The 19,816-nt window shown below is 41.8% G+C and overlaps 2 protein-coding genes across 3 annotated transcripts in view; both read left to right on the top strand.

The window, feature by feature from the left end:
• Positions 1 to 297: 297 nt before the first annotated feature.
• The window catches only part of LOC102489717 (sperm-associated antigen 11), a 41,253-nt gene continuing 21,734 nt past the window's right edge, over positions 298 to 19,816 (top strand). Inside the window, exons 1-2 of one of the 2 annotated variants that reach the window (XM_027765454.1) lie at positions 298 to 374; positions 3,709 to 3,936. In XM_027765454.1, the coding sequence (XP_027621255.1) occupies positions 326 to 374; positions 3,709 to 3,869 (210 nt within the window). In that variant the 5' untranslated portion in view covers positions 298 to 325 and the 3' untranslated portion in view covers positions 3,870 to 3,936. Of the gene's footprint in view, positions 375 to 3,708; positions 3,937 to 19,816 lie in introns of those variants that run through there. The other variant, XM_006161242.2, reaches the window with a different exon arrangement.
• Positions 1,542 to 16,120, top strand: LOC114004513 (beta-defensin 104A-like). The gene is made up of 2 exons (XM_027765455.1): positions 1,542 to 1,603; positions 15,584 to 16,120. Exons 1-2 carry the CDS (start codon positions 1,543 to 1,545, stop codon positions 15,745 to 15,747), a joined length of 225 nt encoding a protein of 74 aa, XP_027621256.1. The 5' UTR covers position 1,542; the 3' UTR covers positions 15,748 to 16,120.

Consider the following 19,816-nt stretch of genomic DNA (forward strand, 5'->3'; position numbering starts at 1 on the left):
AATTCAGACCCCCTTTGATTAGAGCGCACCAACTCTTAATTGAAGCTTTACAATATTATGTAGTTGCTCTAATTTTGCATAGGAATAAACTGAATCTGAATAGTTAGGATTAGAAATACAAATGCCAGACTCCAGATCTTTTGTCTGTAGACTGAGTAACACTCATTAGGTTTACGAGATATACTTAGCAGAGCATGAAAATAGTCTCATTTCTGACAAGCATCACTGATCAAGATGTTATTTGGTCTGAGGAAATGTATAAATGTGGGTGTTTGCTGCTCTTTTCTCATGGACACTGTATTAAACTCTCAAGATCCTCCAAGTCATGAGGACATTCCTATTTCTCTTTGCTGTTCTCCTCTTTTTGGCCCCAGGTAAATGAGCATCTTCACAGGAAAGGGATTGAAGGTGGTAGCCCAGAGGGTTTATGTCAGTGAATGCTTAGGAGTTACCAACCCTAGAGCCAAAGATGCCTCTGGTTGTGTGGCCCTCCAGGGGAACATTTGCTACAAAAGGCAACGTTTCCCCATGTTTCGTTATAAATTCTTTGCATTTTCCATTATATGTAGGAGGCACTGTTACAGGTTAAGAGAAATAAAGGGATGCCAGGGAAAATGTCTTTTGGTGCTCAGTCTCATGCTCACTAACAAAAACAAAAATTGGGAAAGGAAATAAAAGTAAGGGTAGCAGTTGTGAACCTTTTAAAATATGGTTATTGGGGCCAGCAGATAGCATAGTGGTTACATTGCTTGACTCCCACATGGCCAACTGTGGTTTGAGTCCTGGATCCAGTAGCTTGAAAATCACACTGGGGATGTGTGTGTGCATGCTCAAGATCCTGGAATGAGAATGAAGGAGAAGGGATTGTGGTGTGGCTACCCTCCCTGTGGTGATTTCTCACCTTCCCTCTCACTTTCTCTCCAGTAAGTGTACATGCCCTAAGGCAAAAATCTATATGATTATTGTAGAGATTAAAACCTATAAATGTGAGATACAGAGAAAGGGAGAAATAAGAGAAAAAGAATGGCTTAGAGCTATATAAATATTAGGTAGAACAGCATAAGTTAGACTTCCATTCCTTGATCACATGGGATTCTGTGATTAAAGGGAAGGCAACTGAAGATATTAGAGACAGTATAGGAGAAGGTAAAGAGTGAGTAATGGAGGGTGGGTAGTGGGTGGTAGGGAGGGGATCGGGGAATAAACAAACCAATGAAAGGTTTAATAGACACAAAAATGAAAGTTATCTCTTGATGACAACATACATGGTAGGATCTGTGAGTTCATTAATATGCACTGTATTCATGCTGGGAAGAACCAAGTTGTACAGTGTGAAGAAGTACAGTGATTAAATGTAAAAAAATCCCCAACCAACCTTTACATAATAAAATGTACTTAGTTTTCAAAGCCAATGCCTTTAAGGAAAGCTCTTCTCTATCTCTAATTTAATGACATTCAGAAACTTTTTTTATTTTTCATTTTATGTATATTTTGCAGATGCAGCAATTGAGACTTAGATGAGTTAACCAGCTTCCTAAGGTCATGCAGATGAACAGGTGTGAAGCTGGGATTAGAGCTCAACTCTGTCTTGCTGCAGTGAGAGGTGTTTATGATGTCCTTTCCATATAAGAACTCTCTTCACTTTCTCTTGCTTTTGAGAACCTTCAAAGTTTCCATTTGTAACCTCCTCAAAGTTATATAACAGATTAGATTCATCCCAGATTCCAGAGAGCTGAAGAAAGGGCTTCTTAGAACCCACAGTAAGTTCACCTTTGTGCCAAATGCTAATGAGATATCAGTCCATGTGTGACACTTATAATTTTTATACCATCTCTTCATATCTCTGGTCTGTTCTGAGACAAGCTTGTGTGAAGTAGATTCAGTGTCAGGGTATGATGATCAAGAACCTAAACCATGCTGTATTCATTCCATGGCTTTGATGTACACATTGAAAACTGACCAGAAATTTCCTTTTCAGAAAACATATATGGTTAGTTAACAAAATACAAGATTATATAGTATTATCTAATATATCTAAACAAAATCTACTACTGTAACACATGTTACATGTGCATGTATGTGTACGTGTGATGGTTCATTAGAAGCCTTACAGACATGGATGCTTTTTAAAATTTTTCGCCCCAAAGCTGCTTCTGGGCAATCATTGCGAACTGGATCCAGTACAAGGGACTTCTGTAAGAATGCATTCTTGTACCTCCACCTTGAGATCCTTATGGTAGTATTAGGAGGGTGGAGAGGACATGGAGCACTGCAGTAGAAGCCAAAGTTCTCTGAGCTTTGAAATGATGAAGTATTTATTTTTTATGAACTGATATATCTGTGCTAGATAATGATTAGCACATATGCCAACACTAATTCATCTAGTCGTATATTTCACATAAGTGTGAATTAGGCCCCTTTAATATGTTGACATGAAATGTCTTCTGTATACGTCTGACACCTTCGTTATATATTCCTAAATAAGACAACTCTAAAGTGTTGATTTTGGTTAGATGTGTTGTCTGTCCTTAACTTGAAGCAGGTTGCTCTTATGGCTACTGATAAAGTACCAAGGGTCATGACCATAATTCTACACAAAATGGTATGAAAAAAGTGGGCCACTCCCAACCTGCTCTAAAGCACATGCCTTCAACAGTTGGATTTTTTTCTTTTATTAGAGAGAAAAAGGGAGAGGTAAAAAGTGCACATGAGTGGGAGGAGGAGGAGGAGGAGGAGGAGGGGAGAAAGAGAGAGAGATATTGGTATAAGTCTTGCTATGTGATTTCTACCCATCTCCAAACTAGGTAGGATAATGGGAGTATGCCACTGTGCACAGCCTGTAGTTGGCATTTTGAGGTATGTCAAGGAGAAATCAGACTGAGCCTTTCTTTTTTTAAGAGAGATTTTGCTATTGGGCAAGTGTGCTCACCAGAGAGACAGAGAGACAGAAAGCGTGAAATCACTCCTGAGGGGAGATGGCCACACCACAATCCTTTCTCTTCTATTTTCCTCTCAGGATCTCGGGTGTGCATATACTCTCACCTGGTATGAATTTTAAGCCACTGGGTCTGGGACTGAAACTGAGGTCAACTATGTGGGAGTCCAGCGACGTAACCATTACCCCATCTGCTGGTCCCCAGACTAAGCCTTTCTAAGAAGCCTTTTTTATGAACACTTTCTACTACAGTAAATATTTTTCTTTTTATATATTCATGGAAATGTGCATATATATATATATATATGTATATATATATATATATCCTATGTGTGTATACATATGTGTGTGCATATATATATATTTTATTCCAGTCTTGAGTCATTTCTCCAATCTAAGGTCTTGCTCTACTTTCCCTAAGGAGTAATCCTTTAGAGTGTACTGGAAGTTACTGACTCTGGAAGTGTTTATAGGAACACATTGATAGTTGCCCCAACAGATTTTGATAAATAGAATGGTTGCTTTTGTTCTCCAAACCACCCCCTGATACCTTACTCCAAAACGCTGGAAGACAATTCTATTCTTGATCTTCCTTCCTGCGTGAGAAAAAGAAATATTGGATAGAGAGTATTTCCTTCCACTTTATCTACTGGTAAGATAAGGTATTATGACAACTTATAAAGAAATCTTCACAAACTAGTTGCATGATTGCACCTGATTACTAGGCATGTCTGAAAAGAAATTTAATCCAGGTGGCTCCTTCCCTTGTGTAGCCAAGAATGCATTTTTTGATAAGAAATGCAACCAACTTAAAGGGAAATGTGTGACATCTTGTGATAAAAACGAAGAACTTGTTGCTTTCTGCCAGAAGTTTTTGAAATGCTGCCTTCCTCTCCAGCCGTGTGAGAAGAATATCGATTATGACTCAGTGTGAAGATTTTAGCTTGCCAGAGAAGTTGGATGACCTAGCACCTTCTTCTCACTCTGGCTATTGCTGTAAGCAAACACTTCAATTGAAAAAAATAAAGTAAAAAAACGTAAAAGATTATGATCAGTTTGTCAAGTGCTTAATTTAGAAAGGAGAGTAAAACTAGTTAACCTTCATGATCCCTTTATCCTGGCTAATTTTTCCATAATTTTGTGGCAAAGAATTATTCCAAAGCCCTCTGATAGTTCTCTTAAAAGGGAACTAGAAGATGGCCAGTCCCATAGCCTAATGGCGAAGGGAGTTAGATTCCATATGGCCAACTCTAGCTCAAATCCTGGCCATGATGGCTTGAAGAATACACCCAGTTCATGTGCTCATGTGCCCTCTGGCAATGATAAATAAATAAACTCCAGAAAATAATAAGTGTTGGTAAGCATGTGGAAAAATTAGAATCCTTGTGCACTCTTCATGGAAATGGTACAACCACATGGAAAACAATATTCCTCAAAAAATTTAAACAAAATTATCACATAATCTAGAAATTTCACTTTTGGATATATATACAAGGTAATTGAAAGCAGGATCTCAAAGAGAGATTTGTACACCCACGTTCATAACAATGTTATCCGCAATAGCTAAAACATGTCCACTGATGGATGAATGGATAAGCAAATCTGGCATCTATATGGAAGGGCATATTATTCAACCCTTAAAAAAGGAATACATCCTGCTATATGCTACAACTTGGTTGAAACTTAAAGACATTATACTAAGTAAAATAAGTTAGCCACATAAAACAAAAACAAAAGCTATATGATTCCACTTACATAGAATACTTAGAATAGTGGGGACCAGCAGTTGGCGTAACGGCTATGTCACTGGATTCCCATGTAGTTGACCATGGTTCGAGTCCCGGACCCAGTGGCTTAAACTCACGCCAGGTGCATGTGTGTGCATGCCCAAGATCCCAAGAGGAGAATGGAGGAGAAGGGATTGTGGTGTGGCCTTCCTCCTGGGGGGGGGAATTTCTCGCTTTCTGTCTCTCTGTCTTTCTGGTGAGCGCACTTGCCCTATAGCAAAAACTTCTCCCCTCCCCCCCAAAAATACTTAGAATAGTCAAAATAATAGAAAAAGAAAGTATAAAGGTGATTTCCGGGAACTGGGAGAGAGGAGGGAAAGGAGCAAGAGAGAGTTATTGTTTATTGGCTATAGAATTTCACCTTTACAAGATCAAAAAGAGTAACAGAGGGAACCAGCAGTTAGCGTAATGGCTATGTTGCTGGACTCCCACGTAGTCGACCGCGGTTCATGTTCTGGACCCGGTGGCTTAAAACTCACGCCGGGTGCGTGTGCGTGCGTGCCCAAGATCCCGAGAGGAGAATGGAGGAGAAGGGATTGTGGCGTTCAGGGAGATACACAGAGCCCAGCATGAACAGTGTCTGGTACACAAGCACTGACGTCTGTGCAGAGGTGACAGAGGCGTCTCCTGGGGCCAGTTATGTGAAGAGATTTTGAGCTTTGCTCCTGGCAGTGAAGTTTCTAAGCCTAAGTCCAAAACTTCTCAGGACTTGCAGGCCATCCACGTGCCTTTAATAAATTAGCCCAAAACGGTTTCCTTCTCACAGTGAAGAACTCTGATGGCCACAGCTTCTAGCCTGCAGTGAAGTGGCCCAGAAAGAGAAACAACAAAAGAAACTACTGCTGAAGCCCAGAGTGGGACCAAACACATCTGGTGACCAGCAGGCACGAATGAGGAGGAAGCGCTCAGACAGGAGAGTCAAGACTCGGTGATGTTTTCAAAGGTAAATGTGCTCAAAAGTGTTTTGCAGACATAGAAAGAATACAGTGCAAGAATACCCAGGAAATCCCACAGGAGAAAGAAATAACGAATCTTAAAAGAGATTTCCATACAAACCAAGCAATTGGTCGTGTTGGAAGGGAGGAGAAGGGCTGTGCCACAGAAATGCGAGGGACTAGACGCCAACAGCACCTGTTTCTGACCCCACGGTACCCACACAGACGCCTGCAGGGGAACGACTCGTTCAAACTGCACTTCATGTTATGTATTTTTCTGTAGGTGTTTCCTACTTCTCGATAAAAGCCATTTAAAAAAATAAATCCCGGGAAAGTGAAGGTTGTTATTATTAGACAAGGCTAATAATGGTTTAAGTGGGGAAACGATGATGGAAGATCCACAGGTTCAAAGATACTTAGGAGCAGGGCCAGCAGATGACGTAGCTCTTATGTCGCTGGACTCCCACATGGCCAACTATGGTTTGAGAACTGGACCCAGTGATTAAAAATCATGCTGGGCACGTGTGCATGTGTGCCTAAGATTCTGAGAGGAGAATGGAGGAGAAGGGATTGTGGAGGGGCCGTTCCCCCTTGGGCATGATTTCTCACTTTCCCTCTCACTGTCCATCTCTCTCTTTCTCTTTCTCTCTCTCTCTGGTGTAGTCTGTAGTTCAAGTCCTGGACCCAGTGGCTTCAAACTCCCACCAGGTGTGTGTGTGTGCATGCCCAAAGTCTGGAGAGGGGAATGGAGGAGAAGGGACTGCAACATGATGCTTTCTTGCTTCTGTCTCTCTGTCTTTCTGGTGAGCGCACTTGCCCTATAGCAAAAACTTCTCCCCTCCCCCCCAAAAATACTTAGAATAGTCAAAATAATAGAAAAAGAAAGTATAAAGGTGATTTCCGGGAACTGGGAGAGAGGAGGGAAAGGAGCAAGAGAGAGTTATTGTTTATTGGCTATAGAATTTCACCTTTACAAGATCAAAAAGAGTAACAGAGGGAACCAGCAGTTAGCGTAATGGCTATGTTGCTGGACTCCCACGTAGTCGACCGCGGTTCATGTTCTGGACCCGGTGGCTTAAAACTCACGCCGGGTGCGTGTGCGTGCGTGCCCAAGATCCCGAGAGGAGAATGGAGGAGAAGGGATTGTGGCGTGACCATCCCCCCTGGGGGGTGATTTCTTGCTTTCTGTCTCTGTGTCTCTCTCTGTCTGGCAAGCGCACGCGCCCTACAGTGAAAATCTCTCCAAAAAAAAAAAAAAGAGTAACAGAGAAGGATGATGGTATTAGTTGCTCAACGTTATGAAAACATTTAATAATATTAAACTGTATAGCTTAAGGTGGTATATTTTGTGGTATGTGCTTATTACCATAATAAACAGTAAATTTAAAAAGTTTATGAATGAACTTTTCAGCAGTAATTATGTTTTAAACTATGTCTACATAAAAATACTTTCCTAAATCTCTCACATCCTTAGAATCTTGCTAAATAAAATTAAAGATATGTATAAAGTACATATCTAGATAATTTCCGTTCAGGAAGTAAATACTAAAAAATACAATTCTGAACGTGGATTATTTTCTTTTGAGTTTTTATTCCAAAGGAACTAAAGCTATTTGGAAAAACTGGTAAACATTGTACTATGAGAAGGCATATGTTTCTGGATATTATGAACTAATATGTTCCTACTAAGTGTGTTTGCTCTATATAGAATGCCAGGGCGCTATATTCTCTTAAGAGTCTTAAATTCATGTTTACAGCCATCAGCTGCATGTCAAATGGTCTGACTGTAATAAGAAAGAAAAAGCAACAAACGGGAAAAATAGCCAATTAACCTGATGTGTAACTTAGGAGTTCCACGCCCATGCAAACTGAATGCGATGATAACAGAGAATGCCATTTATGTCTGAGATTTGTTCAGTTGCTCATAAATGAGAGGCAGCCCAAAGAGGAAAGACTGTTGAAATAATTAAATGGGAGGCATTAGACTGAGGCAGCAGCGGTACCCTAGATTTTAGTAAGTAACTAAAACCCAGCTCAGCGTCAATGAGAAAACCGTAACCAATCAGAAACTGGGGCTGGGATAGAAAAACACTCCTCTCCTGCGAATATGATTCTAGTAAAATGATTTTCCCTGGAAAATAGGATTTCGGGGTGAATCCTCTGGAGATATTTCACAATAATTATTCTTTTCTTCACTAGAGTCACTAGGAGTTTTGGCTCTTCTCCATGATAAACTGGTGCGTGTGTGTGTGGGGGGGCTCTGACGCTGGCCCCCAGTAATCTCTTACTTTCAGGCTAGTCTACACTCAGCCTCCAACAATCTGAGAACTTCTGCTTCAGGTTAGCACATCTTGGCTGTACCTCCCCAGGTTTCAGGACAGGCTCACCTTGAGCTCAGTTCTCTGAGGGATCCAAGGAAAGTCATTGATTTTCAGATTGTCAAACTTTTTTTTTCTTCCTTTCCATTTTTCTTTTTCTTTCTCAGGGGTAGATGTGGCAACTTTCAGGCATTTTACATGGAGCAACTGAAGCCAAAAATCTCAGATACTTCTTAAGGATTCACCAGGAAGAGAATGGATTTCTATTTTTTTTTGGAGAGGTTTTAGCTATAGGGCATATGCGCTCGCCAGAAAGAAAGAGACAGAGAGACAGAAAGTGAGAAATCACCCCCCAGAGGGGATGGCCACACCGCAATCCCTTCTCCTCCATTCTCCTCTTGGGATCTTGGGCATGCACACACATGCGCCCAGTGTGAGTTTAAACGGCCAGGTCCAGGACTCGGACTGCGGTCGACTACATGGGAGTCCAACGACATAGCCATTACACTAACTGCTGGTCTCAGATAATGGGTTTCTTTTGAATTTTGGTTATTCAAGCCCTAATAAATAGATTTCTCTCTTTTTTTTTTTTTTTGTGCATTGCTTATTTTTGTCAGGATTATCTAACTTTTTTTCCCTCCAGAATACTGATTATGTAGACAATCTTAAGTATAGGCTGTCTTTTTTCCTGAGGCTCATCATTAAAGATATGAAAGCCTAACATGTGACCCTTTAGGAGAGTTGAGAGATCAGAAATCCTGATGCTTTCAGAGTGTCTGCTGGGTGGAGAGTATCTGACTATCTCCCCTTGCTGCATGTTCGCAAAGTGCTACAAGATTCCATGGATACCCCTCCATGTCCTGCTTCCAGTCTGTGAATGAGCACAGTGTGGGTGGCCTGAGAGCTGGGCTAGTCTGCTAAATAGGACAATCTTTGCTCTGGGGTCCCCCATCAGCAATGCCGAGATTCTCTGCACTGCAGTCTGAGGCTCTCCTGCCCCCCCAGCTTTTCACAAGTCACCCAGCGTTGTGGCCCGAATACTTGTCTGGTGTCTCGCGCCTTTCTCCCCTTTATTCTTCACAGGCATTGTCTAATACATTTTTTCCTTTTTTCATTTTTGTTTATACCTGCGTTCTGGAGGATCCAAACTAGCACATTTGATGATCCTGATGATTTATTCTGTTACTGCAAAAGGAGGACTAGTTTCTGCCATGTTCTCCCTTCAGTAGGAACGCTGGGTAGAATCTATCGATGGCTAGATTTGGGGAAAGATGTATTAACCAAGCCTTGCCTGCAACCTTTGTCCAACCTTTTCCAGAATGAGAGACCTTATTCAAAAACGTCAATTTCCAAAGGTGGACATGTCTTTTTTCTCTAAAGTACTTTATGAAATTTTCTTAAAATAAAATTACTTGATATTTTGCCTAAGGGCAAATGCCAGGAGCCTATGGCCTAGGTTTTGCTTGAGGGTAAACGTGGGGGTTAAATGTAAGTGCCTATGCTCTCTTGAAAGATAAAGAATACAATTGTCATTTGGTGCCATTGACAGAAAAGCAGAATTCCTATAAAGCCTCCCCTTTTGGCCTCTCTTCTCACTCTTGTCCTTCATTTTACTTGGAACATCAAGCCAGTCTGATATTCTATGGCTAAATATAACATCTTCTTTATTTTTCTGATGCCCACCATTAAGCATTCTTTAAGTCCACATTTATTATTTTCCTTAACCCAAACCCTTTCTGTCCCCAAAGTGTGCCAAACCCCTCTGCATTTATGATCTCCCATATCCCATACCATTCTTCTTTTTGACATTATACATTTATTTCTTTCTATGTTTATTTTAGAAGGGTCTTGGGAGTAATAAACTTTAATTCCTTTTACCTATGCCATTATTTTTGACACAAAACTCCTGACAGAAATTTACCTGGGTAATTTAATGCCAATTTAACTGAAACAGACCTGAAAGTCCTTTCACCAGAATTACAGAATGTCAAGATAGAAAGATATCTTGAGATCGTTTAATCAAATTCTTGTTATAGATGGGGAAGCAAATGAAGTGACTTGGGCTTTCTGTACAATAATCACCCTTCTACCCTGAGCACTGCTTAGCTGACATTTTTAATGTTCCAAGACTTTCCTGTTACATTAAGAAATGGTGGTTTTTGATAAGCTTCAGTAATCAGGAGCAATATGCTACCCATAAATAGAGCTGTTCCCCTCTGCCTGGGTGATTCCCTCTGACCCAACTCCACTTCTCCCCAGCAACCCTTGCACTATGAAGACCTTTGTGTGGCTCTTAGCCATTTCTCTTCTACTCTATCAAGATCCATCAGGTAAAAAGAGATTCTCAGCTAGAAATTTACATAGTATCAAAGTGGGGAGGGAAGGATTTGGTTAAGAAACTGAATCTTGGACTGGTTCTGCAGCTCAATAGTTTAGGGAGCTGGATCCCATATGATTGACCATGGTTCAAATCACAGCTCCAGTAGCTTGAGAAATATGCCAGTTGTGTGTGTGTGTGTGTGTGTGTGTGTGTGTATGTGTGCACGCGCACGCCCCCAATCCTGATGGGAGGGAGGAATGGAGAAAAGAGGATTGCAGCGTGACTATGCACAAGTGGAGGGAGTTCTCTCTCTCTCTCTTTTTCTCTGGTTAGCATACAAGCCCCCTGGTAATTAAAAAAAAAAAAAAGGAAAATAAATCCTAATGTATTAAACAACCTTCTTTAGCCACAGTTTTTAAAATCTGTTAGCCTTCATTGAGTCTATTAGTAAAACATAGTAAATGGTAGTCCTTTTATATGCCTCCTGGCAGAGAGACTTACTATTTCAAAGAGAGGGAATAAAAAGATGATGATCAGGAATCTTAGATGCCACTGACCTTCTGGCCCTCCATGGTTGAAGTTTCTCTTGGATTCCTTAGAGGTGGGTACTCACTAACCATACTCATTCCATTGCACAACATCCATCATAATTCATTATTGAGTTTGTGAAACAAGACGCCTTCTCTTCATGCTGGTTGGATCCATCTGTGTTCTTTGGAACCGTTTTACTCTGCACAGAAAGAGGGCCTTGCCATCTTCCTAAATTTTACACCTTTTAATTAATAAGTCAGCGGATTAAGAGAGAAATATGGTGCTTTTATTTATTTTTTTCTTAGAGAGATTTTTGCCATAAGGCATGTACGCTTACCAGAGAGACAGAGGGAGACAGACAGAAAGCGAGAAATCACCCCCCAGGGGAGATGGCCATGCTGCAATCCCTTCTCCTCCATTCTTCTCTCGGGATTTTGGGCATGCACGCACATGTGCCCAGCATGAGTTTTAAGCTGCCAGGTCTGGTACTCAAACCGTGGTCGACGATATGGGAGTCCAGCAATGTAACCATTACACCATCTGCTGGCCCTGAATTGTGGTGCTTTTATCAGACAAAATTAATTTATTGATAACACAAATAGCAGATACCTTTGGACTCCACTGAGGAAATTTCCAAGTTAGTCTGAGAGGACAGCAAGCTTCTGACTCTGTGTTAATCTATGTACCTAGACATTTGATTTTACAGTAGTAGATTTGGAGTGGATATGGAAAATCACGTAGACTAATTGCCTCCTTTTAAAAGCTGAGCCAAACACCCTATGATACAGTGAGAGAAAATAATTTTCTCAGAGTTGCTCAAAAAAATCTTACTTTGCTGGGACCAACTCTATTGTGTTGACTCAAGGAACCATTCATTCTCTCTCTTGAGAATTGCTGAGGCTCTGAAGGGTGCCCAGCAGGCTTTCTTTTTTTCTTTGAGAGGTTTTCGCTATAGGTCGCGTCCACTCGCCAGCCAGACAGAGAGAGACAGAGAGACAGAAAGCGAGAAATCACCCCCCAGGGGGATGGTCATGCCGCAATCCCTTCTCCTCCATTCTCCTCTCGGGCTCTTGGGCATGCACGCACATGCGCCCGGCGTGAGTTTTAAGCCACTGGGTCCGGGACGCGAACCGCAGTCGACTACGTGGGAGTCCAGCGACATAGCCATTACGCTAACTGCTGGTTCCTGCCAGCAGGCTTTCTTTTTTTCTTTGAGAGGTTTTCGCTATAGGTCGCGTCCACTCGCCAGCCAGACAGAGAGAGACAGAGAGACAGAAAGCGAGAAATCACCCCCCAGGGGGATGGTCATGCCGCAATCCCTTCTCCTCCATTCTCCTCTCGGGCTCTTGGGCATGCACGCACATGCGCCCGGCGTGAGTTTTAAGCCACTGGGTCCGGGACGCGAACCGCAGTCGACTACGTGGGAGTCCAGCGACATAGCCATTACGCTAACTGCTGGTTCCTGCCAGCAGGCTTTCTTTTTTTCTTTGAGAGGTTTTCGCTATAGGTCGCGTCCACTCGCCAGCCAGACAGAGAGAGACAGAGAGACAGAAAGCGAGAAATCACCCCCCAGGGGGATGGTCATGCCGCAATCCCTTCTCCTCCATTCTCCTCTCGGGCTCTTGGGCATGCACGCACATGCGCCCGGCGTGAGTTTTAAGCCACTGGGTCCGGGACGCGAACCGCAGTCGACTACGTGGGAGTCCAGCGACATAGCCATTACACTAACTGCTGGTTCCTGCCAGCAGGCTTTCTTCATCCTCTTCTGGATCATGTGCCTGCAATGATTCAGATGGGTTAACTCTCAGAGAAAAGTTAAACATGTTTAGTTAATTCTTACTTGTTCTTTCTTCCCAGGCTGTTTCCCATGGACATCTCTCTGAATTTGTGCTATTACCATATTCCAGGTCTGTCAGAATATGATAGTAATTCACTTATCAAAGAAAAATGTCCCCTTAGCTTATGATCATAAGACAGAACCCATTGAGATAGGAAGTCCTGGGTTCCTCCAGAGCCAGGGGATGCTCGTGTTGAGCTGGTTACCATTGTCTTCACTTCGCTGCTGAGGACTGGGTCAGACTGGCCTCCATAATTTAATTCTAAGAAAGGGCCATAGGGGCAAGATTTAGGAGAAAAGTGACAGGTATGGGTGTGTGAACTGGGCACATTGCCCAACCCTCATCTCCTGCTTTGGGTAACTTTGACTCTTCTATATTTTCAAATCCTTCAAATGCCCACAAAGGCTGGTCATGGGGGCACAGAAAGACAAGTAGCCATGTAAGAAAGAGACTCAGTATATTGGTTTACCACAGAATGTATTTATTGCTTAGGATATATCACTGCTCGGCGTGTAGACCATATTCTCCCTTTTGCATTCTGCTTACTCAGACTCTCAGACATACCAGCTGGATTTTTGTTCTGGCTTGGAAAGTTGCTGTGTGATGTCAGGTTAATCACTTTCCTTCTATAAGGCACATGGGTCTTGCTTGAGACTGACAGTCCAGCTTGTACACTCTAGTCCACTTGGCTTCTACCCCAATTTGAATCCTTTCCCTGAGCTTACATTGTGGCCTCCTATTTCTCCTCTAACTCCCGGCTGTAACATGGCTGGCTCAAAACATGCCAGAGATCAAATATGGTACCTAACCTTCACATAATCACTCAACATAATGAATATTTCAATTCACTTTACTCCCTTCTTCCATTATCCTCTACTCTGACCACAAGGGAATGCTTTTGCATGAAGGCTGGGGTAAAACAACTCCTCACCCACTGCAGGGGACCCCCCAACCAAGAGCCTCTTCAGTGTTCCCGCTAGCACGTAATTCAGTCAAACCACTATACAGTCCTCACCCACCTGCTGAGTGGACACCCCTGACACTTAAATATTAGAACCAGGAGATTTTGCTTTACTGGGACAAAGGAAAATAACAAAACACCGGCTCCAGGATAAGCAATCTGTTTGAGTTCTCCTGCCCCTTCTACTTTGTGGATGGACATAAGGGGAGGAGGGCTCAGGGCTTAGCTCTCAAAGACACCATGTGCATTATGTCAGCTAGACTCTGTTCCTTGGTGTCCTCTTGATGATATCCTTTCTGAAATGTGGTCTTCGCTAAGTGCAGGGAGGTGCCACTCTAGAAAACGTTGAAGTTTTCTATAGAGAGTTTCACTCCTCACCCTCTGTGGGGGACTTCCCAACCATGTTACACTTTCATCTCTGTCATCAGCCTTGCTTCTGAGCTCTCCTGGTACTGCTATAAGACTTACCACTTTGGTATGTGAGGCAGCTAGGTTTAAAAGCTTCTATTATCCTCAGAGAACACACCCTGACACTGAGTAACTGAATTCTCTTCTGCAAATTGCTCTGGACTCAAAGCCAAACAGTTATGATTATGTTCTATTTTGGTGTCCCCTCTTCTGTTTGTTCTAGTCTTTTGTAGTTTATCCTAGTCTAGTTGATTCAATCATTTATTGGCAGGAACGTAAATGATGTGTCTAGGGCTGTGTATATGATGGTGAGCAACGTAGACATGGTCTTCACGTTTAGGGATCTTAGAGTTCAATTGAGAAGACCAAAATACAAAAAAAGTTATGTGACTATAATTTGGGATAGATGATATGAAAGAATTAAAATGCATAAAGAGAGAAATAGTGTAGGGGTATTTAACTATGGGAGAAGGACAGAATGAGGTTTCCCCAGCATTGTGATCTTTAAATTGAAAAATGAAGGTTCAAAAGGAAGAAAAGACCCCCCCCCCCCGAAGGCAGAAGGAACAGTGTGAGCGAATGCAATAGTGGAGATTTATTGCACATGTAATGGAAAGGAGGCCAATGCAGGTACTGTGGAGAGAGGGTCACAGTGGGACAGTATGAGTAAGAAGAGGTGATCCAAGAGCAGATTAGATCAAGGTAGTTTTTGTGGACCTGGTAAGGAGTTTAGGTGGACATAATCAAAGATTTTTTTTTTTTTTTTGAGAAATATTTTTGCTATAAGGTACATGTGCTCACTGAAGAGACAGAGAGACACAGACAGAAAGAAGTGAAAAATCACCCTCCTAGGGGGAATGGCCATGCCACAATCCCTTCCCCTCCATTCTCCTTTTGGGATTTTGGGCACGCACGCACATGCACCTAACATAGTTTTAAGCCACCGAGTCTGGGACGCCAACTGATTGACTACATGGGAGTCCAGTGACATAACCATTACGCTATCTGCTGGTCCCAACTTAATCAGATGTTAACAATAAACTGCTACAGGGATTTTAAGAAAAGATATGACATGGACTGACTTATATTTCCAAAAGTAAAAATAAAAAATCATGCCAGGCCCAGCTGTGGAGATACAGGTATAGGTGACAGGGCAGGACTACATGATACAAGAATCATAGGGGAGGCTCTAGATTTGTTTCTGAGTTGACCTGTGGGAGTACCCATGATCCTGGTTTGCTGGAAGGCTAGGCAGAGGTTGCAGCACAGGAGACCCTGTCAAGAGTTTCTCTCTCTCTCTCTCATTCTCTTGTTCATGAAACAAATAGATACACAAATCATTGTGGATGGGGATCGAAGGGTCAATTCAAACAGCCAGGAAACCAGAGGAACAGGGGATATTTGGGAAACCACTCTCTGTGCATTCTCCACCAGGACTTTCCGACATTCTTTGATCAACTGCAGTCTTTGCCTCAGAAAAACCTACTGCTAAAGCTTTGCCTTTTGTTCGTAGAGCACAACTAATCATAGTGACTTATCCTGTTATCTAGTGAGAAGTGACTTCGAAATAGACAGCAGCATATGTGGTTATGGGACTGCTCGCTGCCGGAGGAAATGTCAAGAAGGGGAATACAAAATCGGAAGATGTGTCAACACCTATGCATGCTGCTTGAGAAAATGGGATGACAGCTTACTGAATATTACAAAAATATAAAACTCCAGGGTCTCTGGAGTCACTCACAACAGGACCAATCTGCCTTCTTTTCCTGAGGCCCCAGTGTCACCATAAACCCTATTATTAAGCGCAGTTTGCTGAGCTCCAGCTCGATGCAAAGCCAATGTGAGGGGACTGCAGCAAAATGCAGGCTTGAAGACTTCTAAGTCCCTAACATGCCTCTCTGGTTGTGGTAAGGGAGTAAGCATGAGATTTTTACTTTAAAGGCTGCAAGAAAAATATGTACATGTAATTTGCCATAGGCCTAAGTGAAGCATTTTATTTTTGTTTGAATTATATCACTTTATCTTCACACTTGTTTCCTTTTCTGACTACAAGGTCTGTTCAACTGCTATTGGTTGTTGGGACAGTCATGATGCATTTTCACATTAAAAAAAAAAAAACCAGAAAAATACATAATGACTTTCCTGACGACCTAATATTTTTGTCTTTAAAATAAAAAAAATAGATCAATATTAAGTGCACCTTGTTTGGAATACATTGCATTTCAAAATAGACCTTCAGGAAGAAAAAAAGGTGATATGCAATGAAAAGGTTGGGAACACCACTATAATTTAAGGGCTTGACCAAGTGAGTATGTGAAGTGTCATATCCACCAGAGGGCAGCAGAGAGCAGTTCTACCCATGAGCCATGTTGGACAAAGCTGCATCCACCCTCATCACTCTGAAAACAGGTAAAGGGGAATAATAAAATATTTGACTTGCCTTTCCCAATTTAAGGGTGGAAGAGAGCAGCTTAACTGATTAATTTTCAAGAATTGCTTAACGAAAGTTGTTTAACCAGCCTGCCAACATGACAACCCCAGAAAGTATACATTCTGGGAAAGTTCCTGAACAAATGAAACCCTAAAGCAACAGGTCACCCTTGAGAAATGACTTCTCAAGATGTGACTGGTCACCAGCCCTTTTCTCCTTTGTACTTCTCCCTGGTTCCTCTCCCTCCTCAGGACATTTGGCAGGCCTTTTTCACAAATGTGTACTGAGCCTGTATCTTTCTGTCATATAGGAGAGAGAAGGGAACAATAAATTCCCTTGTTAGTAGGAGAATAATAAAGTTGAGGCGATGTCCGGGAGGACTGTACACCCCATAGTACTCAGCCCCTGAGGAACTGGGGGAGGGACATGCACACTAGGGAGTAAATTGTTGCTGTAACCATTCCAGGCGTTACCTGCCCATCAGACACCCGATCTTGCAAAACCACTATTAAAGTCTCTCTTTGCCATTCCTTGTGTCTCCATGTCCATTCTTCGGCACTGAATGGGTGAGCACGTTTCCCACAAGGGCAACGAAGTTGTTAATGAAGAAAAAGTTCTCTCAACAAAAATAGTCAAGCTAATAAATGAGGAGGGTCATAATTTTACAAGCACGTGGGGAAAGGATGATCCAGCCCATGAATGTCAATAGTCACTAAAATGTGCAAGAAACACAACCTGATAATGTGTGCTTCCTAATTAACAAGCACAATGCCAGGCGTGGTAGATGACATCATCCTCACCTTTTAGGTGTGGAAATTAAAACTGGATTGTGTCTTTTGTGACAAAAGACAATGTATAATGAAACTTTATATATCCCTCACCCAACTTCCACATGTGATTGCTTGATTACTTTCATTTAATTTCTTGATAAACTCCCTCTGCCTAGATTTTGTCAAAGAATAATAAATTATTTCGAAGATTCTCATTTGGAAATACTTTGGAGTATATAACTCAGAAAAAATGGCTTTTTTTTTTTTCTAAGGTTTTTGCTTTAGGTTCAATGCACTCACTAGAGAGACAGAGGAAGAGAGAAATGGTGAGAGGGAAAGTGAGAAACCCAGGGGGATAGCCAGGCTGCAGTCCTTCTCTCCATTTTCCTCCTGGCATTGTGGGCATGCACACACTCATGCCCAGCATGATTTTTTAAATGACTAGGTCTGGGACTCAAACCATGGTTGGATATGTGGGAATTCAGGGCCTTGACCACCATGCCACCTGCTGGCTCCAAAAGGACTTTAAAAAATATATAACTTTAATACTATTACCACTTGCGAGGGGGAAAAAAAAAAACCAAAATATTAGTTCCTTAAAATAATTTAAAAGTCAACCAGAATTTAAAATGATTTGGATTGTTTCACAAGCACCTTTTTAAGAGTTGGTTTCTTGGGATCAGGGTCCTAAAAGGTTCACACACTGCATTTGGTTGCTTGTCTTCAAGGCCTCTTGCATAGATGGTATATATCCTTGCTAGTCCACCTACAAAACACTATGCCAAAAATCGAATGCAAATTTTGGCAAGTTTCTAGACCTTACCACTACAATTACAAGGAAGAAAGGAGCCTGTTTTATCACCCTTGAGAATGTAGCACTCTAAATGCAGGATACAGAACAGGCCATTAGATAAGGGAACATGTATTATATTATTTCTTCTACTGTGTTGGTGTCCTTCTTCATTATTCTTATATTTAGTATTTTACAAAGTACATTTATGTGCATAATCTTTGATCATCACAATAAGTTCTTGAAATAGGCATGGCAAACAGCATCCTCCTACCCTATAGTTATGGAAATTAAGGCTCGAAAAGATTAGTGACTTTTGGCCAATACGTTAGGTAAGACCAGGTCTAAACCTTAGACTTCAAGTGCAAATCAGAAGCACTTCGAGAAGAAGAAATCTGGAATTCCAGTTGTGCAATGTGACAGATAACTGTGGAAAATTACTTACCTTATTTGTACCTTGATTTTCCCATCAGGAATAGAGTCATTTTACTAAACAGTACAAACCAACCTCTGGACCACATGCTAAAATTAGTTCTTGTCACCTTTCTTAATTTCAATTTTATGTTTTCCTAAGAGAAAAGCCACCTTGTACTTCCCAATGTAATAATAGGACAAAGCAAAGGACTTCTACAAATTTTAATGATTGCTACCAGCAGTAGTGATCAGAGTGATGATAACAAACAGAAAGAAACACTGATGTAGAACGTGGGGGTGCAGGGGTGATCAGGCCCACCATCTGAAGTGGTACATCAATTACTATCTCACACTCACGAAGAGTTAGAGATGTGGACACAGAGGCAGGATAGTAAAGTGGAGTGTTTACTGAGGGAGAGAAAGAACAGAGCTCTCTAGAAAAAGGGAAGGGGTCCCAAAATGAGTTGCCGAGGAAGAACTGAGGTGAGGGGTCTTTACTTTGGTCAGGAGAGGCTTTATCCAGACTTGGGCTTGCATGTGTGTTCTTCTCATGGTGGTGGTGGGGGCGGGGGGCACATGCTGGATGTGTACAGTTATTCTTCTAATTTTGGAGTGGGTACAAAGGTCAGGGAGTTCTTTGTCTAGAAGCTTTGGGTAATAAAAACCATTATTTTCCTTCTTGGAATGTGGTAGGGCCTGGAAAAAAGCCTTCATTTTAGGTCTAGGTCATGCTGCCTAGGTCAATCACTAAGCCACAGCTGCAAGTTGTCTTTTAAAACTTAGCCATTTTGGGAACCAGCAGATGGCATAATGATTATGTTGCTGGGCTCCCATGTAGTTGGCCATGGTTTGAGTCCTGGATCTGGTGGCTAAAATCTCACGCCAGGTATATGTATGTGTGTACCCAAAATCCAGAGAGGAGAATGGAGGAGAAGGGATTGCGATGTGGCCATCCCTTCTGGGGGGGGGGTAATTTCTCTGTGTCTCTTGGGTGAGTGCATGCACCCTATGCCAAAAATCTCTCTGAAAGAAACCAAAAACCAAAAAACAAAACAAAACACAAAAAACAAACATAAACAGCCATTCTGTGATTTCATTTTGGGTTTATACCCTAACTATAATTTTGGGGTCCCTGTCTTCTACCTCAACACTATCTCATCATTAGATAAAATTAGGAGAACCTCTTATCCTGATGTGCCCTGTAGATTCCCAGGTTTCATTTGCTCTCCCGATGTCCTTTCTTTTCATTTTCTAAAGGGGTTGGACTCTGAAACAGTATCTACCCCCTTCCTTCTCAGTACAATTTCCTAAAGCCATATTAATGAACTGCTACCTCTGTACTAAAGGAGATTATAAAGCCATGCCACTTTAATCTCAT

This window comes from Tupaia chinensis, unplaced genomic scaffold (genome assembly GCF_000334495.1).
Source record: "Tupaia chinensis unplaced genomic scaffold, TupChi_1.0 Scaffold138390_1, whole genome shotgun sequence".
Classification (NCBI taxonomy): Eukaryota; Metazoa; Chordata; class Mammalia; order Scandentia; family Tupaiidae; genus Tupaia; species Tupaia belangeri.